At 34.8% G+C, this 9686-nt stretch overlaps 2 protein-coding genes across 4 annotated transcripts; one reads left to right on the top strand and one right to left on the bottom strand.

The window, feature by feature from the left end:
* LOC138333941 (uncharacterized) lies at positions 1-4903 on the bottom strand. Its single transcript, XM_069282633.1, has 5 exons — positions 4146-4903; positions 3563-3652; positions 2545-3190; positions 1693-1885; positions 1-1249 (listed from the first exon to the last, which is right to left on the bottom strand). The coding sequence occupies exons 1-5, from the start codon at positions 4350-4352 to the stop codon at positions 316-318; spliced, it is 2070 nt and encodes a 689-aa protein (XP_069138734.1). The 5' UTR covers positions 4353-4903; the 3' UTR covers positions 1-315.
* Positions 4478-9408, top strand: LOC138333943 (tRNA (guanine(26)-N(2))-dimethyltransferase-like). Of its 3 annotated transcripts, none has more exons than XM_069282637.1 (5): positions 4478-4560; positions 5323-6705; positions 7430-7520; positions 8000-8287; positions 8845-9408. In XM_069282637.1, the coding sequence occupies exons 2-5, from the start codon at positions 5444-5446 to the stop codon at positions 8899-8901; spliced, it is 1698 nt and encodes a 565-aa protein (XP_069138738.1). In that variant the 5' UTR covers positions 4478-4560; positions 5323-5443; the 3' UTR covers positions 8902-9408. The 3 variants fall into 3 exon arrangements, with proteins under 3 accessions (XP_069138738.1, XP_069138740.1, XP_069138739.1); XM_069282639.1 differs by having other exon boundaries at positions 8827-9408; XM_069282638.1 differs by having other exon boundaries at positions 4496-4560; positions 5306-6705.
* The last annotated feature ends 278 nt before the right edge of the window (positions 9409-9686 follow it).

The raw sequence follows: 9686 nt of genomic DNA, 5'->3' as shown, positions 1-9686 counted from the left end.
ATTGGAAGTGAAAGCTTTTTCTGGTAACTCATATTATTATAGAATTTCAAAGGAATTTGTCACCAGGGGAATAACTTAATACATGTATACATGTATATCATAATACCATTATCTCACTATGTAATTTCATGTATGTTTTGACCTTTGATAATTCAGAAAATACTATACACAATGTTGATGTATTCGCATTAGGGATGCCTTCAAATGAGTCTCAAAATCCATGATGAGTTATCATACAATATAAAGTAACAAAATCAATTGTCATATGATTGTAAAATTCCTGGTCACATTAATAAGCAGGTAGTTTGTTTCCTGTTACTGTTCGTACAAAGCTTCACACTGGTTGAGAAGTCGAACCAGAGGCCCAGGGTTGTACAACAGAAGGCCTCCTTCACACAAACTTTCCATCTTTAGTCTCAGTCTTATCAGGGTTGCCATGGTTTCATCAAGGCATTTGTTAACTTTTACTTCACTGTCACAGTTTTCAACAGCTATAGTAGATTCTGATTTCCTAGTTTGATCACTTTCCAGTTTTATACACGGCGAACCATCACCTGAGGGACTGGGTTCTATTTCCATGGTCTCCAATTTGGAAACTATTTCTGCTGAATTATCGATAGATTTATGTGCAGATAAGTTATCTTCCTCCTCCTCGTTCTCATTATCATCATTGTCATCATCATCATCATCGTCATCATCATCATCATCATCATCGTCATCATCATCATCATCATCACTACTGTATTGTCCCACCAAGGCAAGTCCTTCAGACTTAAATGTGAATGCAGAACTCGAGTCTGTTTCAGATGTTATTTCAGATTTAATATTCTCTTGTTTAATTCCGGACTTGTATCCCTGAAACATTAACTCTCGATTATCTCTACTGGAAATGCCTTCCATATTGCTATGACCTTCAGCTTTTCCACGAGTCACATTATCATCAGAAGTATTCCTTACTGTTTGCAATACACCTTCAGTCTTTATTTCCTCACAATTTGGAACTGTCTGTCCATGATCCGAGGTTTTACTGTTGCTAAGAAAGTCCAGCGTTTCCAGGAAGTTGTCCCACTCATTGATCACGCACTTAAGGTAGCGTGTCAAATACAGAAGAGCACAGGTCTCCGGAGAGGTCAAAAGGTCAACTATTACAATGTGGTCAAATCCGGTCATTTGTAACAGCTGGTAAAATTGTCTGTGTGGGTTTATCAAAGTGGTCAGCTTCTCCAGATATTGTCCTAAGGTGTCCGACCTAAACACAATCCAAATACAGAATTTCATCGCATTTTAGAACTTTACTGTTTCTATATTTAGTACCAAAGTACCAGTACAAAATTACTGAATATTTTAATAATGAAATCATTTTTATATTTTTATCAACATCAGCCTTTTTAATACACAAATTATGATTGTGAAATATAGTTTTTAACTTCATTCATTTATTTAAAGAAATTTGTTGAAACACAGCATATTAATTCATTAACCCCTGAAGACACATTTAGATTCTCCTAAATCAAGGATTAGAACAGTCCATTAAGAAATTTCAGGGGTGAATGAGTTAATTGTAATGAAGTTTAATTAATGACTGGTAGCCAGTGTGTTAACATTGACAAAGGCATGGATGTTGGAAATGATACAAATTGGAATGATAATTTGGACAGAATATTGATGTACAACGTCTCTAGTTAGTTATACCTCTTCTTTGCGATACAGTAGATGTCTAACATCTGTAGTAAGGCTTCCATCAGCGAATCGTCCTGGTCACCAAACACAGTGGTCATCCAGTCTAATGGCTGACCACTGTGGTCTCTCCCATATACAGTTACAGTGGCATCGTCATTCAGTTGAATCAGACATTCACAAAGATCGGACAAGGCTGGGTTCACCTCTGAACAGAAATGAAAACACATTTTTTGGTATTTTTTTTTCATTGAGGGGATCACTTTAATTTCATTTGGAAAGTGGTGTTTCTTAATTAAACTGTTAACTTCATTTGTATAGTTTTCATTGGTATCAATCATCATACAATTAGTTTAGGCGGAAGTAATAATGAAGACATCTGTTATTTGTTGGTTCAAAGGTTAATTACATAAACATCCTTTAATTAACAGCTGAAGGACAGCATGCTGAGATACAGTGTATTACATATAGTATAAAACCAATACAAATTTCGGGAGACTGCAGTATGTTTGAGTTGCAACTTTTGCCCTTTTTATAATGTTATCTCACTGAAGCTTGCTACCAGATTATACTGATAATGGGCAAAATAGTTGTCCCACTCCCATTATGCCAAGCTGTAGCAGAAACGACCACTTCCATATTAAGACTATGGCATGTCTTGGCCAGCGGACAGAACCAAGAGCCTTTCTCGCAGGGGCATATATAATATATCTTGGTGATTCAGGATAGGGTGTAACTCCTTTTTGCAACCCCAATCCTCCTTATTACTGTGTGTACCTATAAATGCGTACCAGGTAAATAAATGTTTTGATCGAATTAGCCATCATGGCCTTATTTGGTCAATAATAAAATGTTTGTGATACTTACCTGTATTTTGAGAAAAGCGGACCATAGTAGCAGCCACAGACAACAGCAGAGCTGCCAACTGCCTCAGAGAAGATGAATTCCCAAACTCAGCTTTGATCTGTGCTTTACTGGTTCCTATAATAAGTTTACCTCCAAAACCAGAGGCCAACTTATCATGTAGGTCTGATATTCCTCTTTCTAGTGCCCAGTGTAGAATGGTCTCCCCTAGTTTTAAATAGACATGGTCAACAGAAATTTTCAAACACAGACATTGTCCGTAGCAGTAAAATGTTTTCGTGAGATGGATCACTTGTCTTGAGTAGATAAGCTTCTCTTTTACATTGATCTCATGTAGAGTCTGCAGAATTATATCATATTTTATAAGCCAACACAAATCGAGCTGTAGGTCTTGACATTTCTGCACAGACTTTCTCCATAAAATAATAAATGTTATTGGTAAAATACAATCGTTGTTTTTCAATGGAAATCTGAGTAAGTTCTCAACAAGAAAAATGAATTTCTGTTTTAAAGCGTCCAGAACAAAGATTGCAAACTCTCTCTGAAAAAGGTCAGAAACAACCTCCAATATTGTGGTTTTGTTGTGTATACAAATGTCGTCATTCCCAAGGCAGTCCAATATTCCACTGAGGCTTTCTTTACTTTCAACCTGTTTATGAAAATCAAATTCAAATTTCAATATAGTATTGAATTAGTAGTGAATTGAAATGTATTTATTGATATCTTCAAAATACCTGCCATTTTCCGATAAAGTTTATTTCTAACTACTGTACATCTAATTAAAGTTGAATGTCTGTGACTAGTACAGAGAAAGATACTTAAAATATATTTTGTCTATAGATGTATAAACAGATTTTTTCTTAAAATTTCTATTTGTAAAGATTAACAATTGAACATTATATATTTGATTTTTTTTAAATAATTAAATTGAATCACAAGTAATTAATTTATTTATGATAAATGTGTGTGAGCATGCATGTGAACCAATGCCAGAAAGTTAAATGTGTTATAATAAAGATACCTGACCACTTTGATGATCTAACAGCACAACCAATGCTTTACGAGTGGCATACAACACAAAAGGATCTTGATCAGTCTGTACAAGATCAATCTAAAAACAAGGCAAGATTTACTCTTATAAGAAATATCAATACCATGTTGACAACTTTGGATTTTAAATTTAAACTTTTAACTCTTACTGGGAAGAAATGACATCATATATTCATTGAACAATTGACAAATGGGGCATTAAGAGAGAAAATAAAAAAGGCAAGTGTTTTCAAAACATCATTCTTGCAGGCCTGGATAAATGCTTTAGCCTTAACTACTCAAAATTAAACACATTGTGCTTAATATTAATGTATTGCTTTTTCTAGTATTAATAATTTTGAAGATTTTTGTTTTGTCTTTATTATTGAATTTTTTGAAGTTTTGTATTAAAAAATATAAAAACAAATATTTATGAAATGTATTAACCGTTTCGGATGCATTTTCTAGCTGATTTATTATAAGAATACAATTTGGATTTTGGATAATGGTTTTAATGTAATTGACATAAACTACCGTATAACAAATTGCAAAGTAAAAACAGTTTAAATAATTACCACTAAATCTAAAAGTCTTTTAAAACTTCCTGAAGAGCTTTTCAGATTGGAATATTCTTCGTTCCGGAACCATTTATAACAAGTTGTCAGGCACATTAGTTTGAAACTTGTCCGAGATTCTTTCGTCTCGTCCGCATTCTGAATAGACCCTGTGGACAGACCATTGCACAGATCTGTGACATCATTAAGGCTAAAATTTCTCAACATGCCACAGTAATTCGTCAGTGATACACAAACATAAGAATAAAAACGTATTCAAGAATCGCATCAAGATACCGCACGCACGTGTTTCATTGACTTCCGTCAACAACTTAGCCGGAAGCCTCTCCTGTGTCGGAGGTACGAAAGTCTCGATCATTACTTTTGGTTTGACCGAATCCACTGGTCCACGTGTGGTGTTTCTAGTTTTTTAAAGGTAAATATTGTTTAAGTTTGTAGTTAAATCAAACTTACATTCTAGTACGATTTAGTGACCATTGTTTGGTTAATGTTTTGTTTAAGTTTGATTGCTGATGAAAGATAAGATAGGACAGTGATGGAAATCTGGATAAAGTTGTGCAATCTGGTACTGTCACTCGCTACCGTACAAATAACAAATGTAAACTTATTGGACTTATACACCCAAACCAAAGAGGGACAAAATACACACAACTTCGTAAAAGATAGTCTTAATTACCACATGTAATTGATGAAATGATTTGACAAAGTCGTATGGATTGGATTTAATTGTTCTCTGGGATCGGTTATGCACTGCACGCATGAAGCGAAATGTATTCACTATACTATGTAAATCTGGTGTCAGGACTACAAAAATACGTGTTACTGTAGAGTACAAAGTATCTTGGTAGTGGATTAACTGGATAATTCTTTATACTTTAAATTGTAGCAATGGTTGACAAATATTTGTTAAAATGTCTCTAAATCTGGTGTCAAGGCAGAGATATTTTTGATAAAGGATGTCAATCATTCTAATCGCAGAAACATCTATAGACCGAATAAGAAATTGTCTGATAATCTTATTGTAGACATAGAATAACATGATGTGATCATATCAAAACATTCAAGTTAATTCACTAACATTTGTAAACATCAATAGAAAATGACTATTTAGAATGTTTTACATACACACATGAGATTTATTTATTATATTAATGTTACAGTTTTAACTCTTTTACAGGTGAAAAAAGCAATAGACTGCAATTTTTTGGACTGCTGTTGTCTACAGAATCAGTTACCGGGTGTAAGGAATTATCTTTCCTTTGAACGCTCAGAAAAAAAAAGAGAAAAAAAGTTCCAAAATGAGTGCGAGCAATGAAGATGAAGATTCTAAGTACAATGTAGTAAAAGAAGGAAAGGCAAACATACTACAACCAAAGTCTGTCTTCTATAATCCTGTGCAGGAGTTCAACAGAGATCTTACAGTGTCAGTTATATCAAACTTTGCCAAATTATATCTAGAAGAGAAAAAAGAAAATACAAAGAAGGGCAAGAAGTGGAACAAGGCCAGTACTGAAGAGAAATCAGCATCAAGTAATGGAAAAGAACAAAACAATGATGTTGAAAAAGCACAAGAGATGGAATGTGATGTTGTTAAAGAAGCAGGAAAGAAGTGTGGCAGTGGAATATCTATTTTGGAAGGCCTAGCTGCTTCTGGACTACGCTCTATCAGGTTTGGGTTGGAGATTCCAGGAGTGAAAAGGATTGTGACAAATGATTTTGATAAAACTGCTGTTGAAATCATCCAGAAAAATATCGAAAGGAATAAACTTGACCATCTTGTGACATCCAGTCTCGGTGACGCTTCCATGGTAATGTACATGAGCAAAGGAACTGATAATGCATTTGATGTGATCGACCTTGACCCTTATGGAGGTGCGGCACAATTTCTGGATGCGGCCGTGCAGTCTGTCAATGAAGGAGGATTACTATGTGTGACATGTACAGACATGGCCCTTCTGTGTGGCAACACTCCAGAAAGTTGTCGGGCTAGATACGGAACCATGACATACAGGTCAGCGTACTGCAAGGAAATGGCACTCCGTATTCTCCTTCAGTGTCTCGAATCCACAGCTAACAGATATTCGCGGTATATTGTACCAATGATATCAATTAGTGCAGATTTCTACATTCGAGTTTTTGTGAGAGTTTTCAGCGGTGCAGCTAAGGTGAAACTCTCATCCTTAAAACTAGCCAATGTTTATCACTGTTCAGGATGTGGAGCCTTTACACTTCAGAAACTGGCAAGAAAAATCCCCACAAGGGGAGAGAACTTTAAAATGGCCGCAGCTCACGGCCCCCCTGTCATGGATAAGTGTGAACATTGTCAACACAAACACTACGTAGTGGGTCCAATATGGGCGGACAAACTTCACGATGTAGATTTCGTGAAAAAGGTGATAAGTTATGTTCAGGAGAAGAAAGCCGACTTTCAGACACACAAGAGAATAATTGGCATGCTAAGTCTGGTTAGTGAAGAGCTCCCTGACTGTCCGATGTACTATGTGATCGACGATATCTGTCAGCAGGTTCATGTGAACTCATTCAACCAGGAGATATTTATGTAAGGCCATATAAGGTTAAACCTGAAATCTCTCAAAGTCAATATGAGAGTTTCGAGATCCCAAAACGAAGTGGGTAAATAAAAGTACATTCATCATCGTTGATTAGTCCCACCTTTTGTTGGTTGTGACGTCATCTTTTGACGAGAATTTTGCGATCACCGGAAGGTGGGACTAATCAACGGTAAATTGTATTTAACCCATGTCGTTGTGGGATCTCAAAACCACTATATCATCCATAGAGGCATGAAAATACTTTCATATATATATCTAGACTTTATTCATTTTAAAAAGTCTTATATGGCTTTATTAGAAACTGAAATCATTCTAGTCTGATTATATTTAGTTAGGATCATGGTTCAATAATTTCTGGCAAAAAAATCATTCGAATAATTTAAACATAAAGTATAAATTTCTTATCCTGTGGAATATGATTAACTAGGTTATCATAATGTCATTCTTACGTAAGCCAAATACTCAATACTTGTAGGTAGGTAGCAAAAATAAATAATTAGATGTGTTTCTGAAAATCTGAGCAGGCAAATTGATATCTTTATTTCTGCAATATTTTGTTTACCTGTAAAACACTGAAGGAACATTTTCCAGTCGTCTGTGTTTGGTTTCATAGTTACATATCATATTGTAAAATTTAAACACATTTTTAAACCTTTATACATTAATTAAGATATATTTAATTGAAAATTGGTGTGCTTATTTCTTTTGTAGGTCTGCTTTGTTAAATGCTGGCTTTGAAGTATCTATGTCTCATGCAGAACAGAATTCTATCAAGACCAATGCTTCAAACAGGGACATCTGGGTAAGTCTGTAGAGATAAATACAATGCTAATTCAGATAAATCAGTATCAATATCATTTTCTGTAAACTTACATAAGCTTTGACATAGGTAATAATATACATATTATGTACCATATAGATCATACATGTTTCACCTGTATTTGTGCATATTAGAGCATTCTAGAAGAATGGGATTGAAAGGAGTCGAATTTAGATTAGATTCTTAATTATAATAATTTGTATCTATTTATGATTCATTAATATAGGAAATAAATTTTGAGTACACAATATTCTTAATATAAAGCCATTTTCTGTACTAGTAAATTTACATGTATATGGTATAAGCATTATATTAGCACTGGCAACTGTTAAAGAGACTACAAGGCCCTATTGAGATTTATAAACTTTGTCCCATGTCCATAGATCTCTGTCTTTAATATGTACCTGCTTTTCAAACAGAATGTTTGTCCTACGTTCATGTCTGTCTCGAATCTGTTACAGGACATTGTACGATCGTGGGAGAAGTCACATCCTGTAACTCAGAAGCGACGTGTCCCGGGATCAATCACGGACACCATCCTGTCTAAGGAGCCAACCTTGAAGGTGTCGTTTGACCTTCACCCTGAAGCCAAACAGGAATCAAAGAAACGTGGGTTGTCGAGATACCCGCAAAATCCTGAAAAATATTGGGGGCCAAAGCCAAGGGCAAAAAAGTCTGATGTTGACTCCGTGGAGTCTATGGTGGATAAAAGAATCAAACTCCAGGGAAAGAGGAAGAAAAATCAGGAAGTTAGTTATAATCTAAAATGTTTGATATGTGGACATATTTTGTTCTCTCTGTCGTTGAATGTTATAAATTTGAGAGCCAAAATTTTGATGATCGAGTCCTATAGGAAAAGCACTAGTCAAGTAGCATGTTCCATTTAGTTCAAAATAGGAATAAATTACTATAATAATAAATTGGTGCAGTAATTGATATTCATTATGAATTTGGTCAATCACTGACCAGGGACATCAATTGGTAGAGCACTCAGGCTAGTGTTCAAAGGGTCCTGGATTCGAATTTTGGTCTGGCCATTCATTTTTCCACTTATACTTCACTAATATATGTATGACATACCCTTCGTGTATCTGTTAAGATGGGACGTATTCCTTATAATTTTGCATTACTTTCATAAATGGAGTTACTAGTAACTTTGCTGCCAAGCCAGTATATTTTCAGTTGTTACATACTCAAGACAAATTTTCTGCCAAACAAGTACAAATATGTAAATTAATTGTTATATACATGTACAATGTATTCAGAACAGGTTAATAGCTAATTACAGTGATGTTTTTGTTTTCAGACCGATGAAACTGGTGATGCAAAAAGGAAACAAAAAACACACAAGCTTCATAAGTAGAGCCCTACAAAGTGTGACTGCATGGTTGTGGTCTGTTACAGTGGAAAACTCTCTGGAAAGATCAACACAAATGTCATAGATGAACATTGACAAAATGGAGAATATTTTCTCAACTTAAAGTAGCATAAATCCTCGTTGAAAACTCTAATATATGAGAAAAAAATTCCTACCCCGTAATTTGGAGATGACAGAACTTTTAATTTGGGTAGACTGATACAGGCCCAATGGACTACTTGTTTTTGCAGTGTGTGATGAGAGAAATGAGTTTGGATTACTGTATTCAAACCAATAAGTGCCCATGTCCCTATAAGCGCCCCTCCCCCTTTTTGAGGCCTCAATTTCAATTGTCCACGCATAAATAAAGACCAAAACTACAAAATACTGTCTAGATTTGCAATAATTTCATCTTATTAGAACCTTTCATATTTTTTCATTTTTTTTAACGCCCTGGGCGCTTATTAGGTCGAATACGGTAAGTGTTTTAAGCGAATAAAATATATTTCCAAGGCTGTCTGTTTAACTTTTTTTTCCCTCAACTGCCGAAGTGACTTGTGATTATAGTAAATATGTTGTCCACTTACAATAAACAAGAAGTCAAAAACAGTTGAGTGACGAGTTTCATCAATACAATTCTCTAACTTAACTATCAATTAATCCCCAAACTATTTACACTGCTTGACTACACACAGATGCACATGTTTTATTCAAGGATATAAATTTAAAACTGTATTATTTCTGCCAATTTTGACACCCAAAGTTGTCAAATTGTTGAATATTAAAATTTC

This window comes from Argopecten irradians, chromosome 10, assembly GCF_041381155.1.
Source record: "Argopecten irradians isolate NY chromosome 10, Ai_NY, whole genome shotgun sequence".
NCBI classification, from domain to species: domain Eukaryota; kingdom Metazoa; phylum Mollusca; class Bivalvia; order Pectinida; family Pectinidae; genus Argopecten; species Argopecten irradians.
This window is presented reverse-complemented; position numbering and strand designations above follow the sequence as displayed.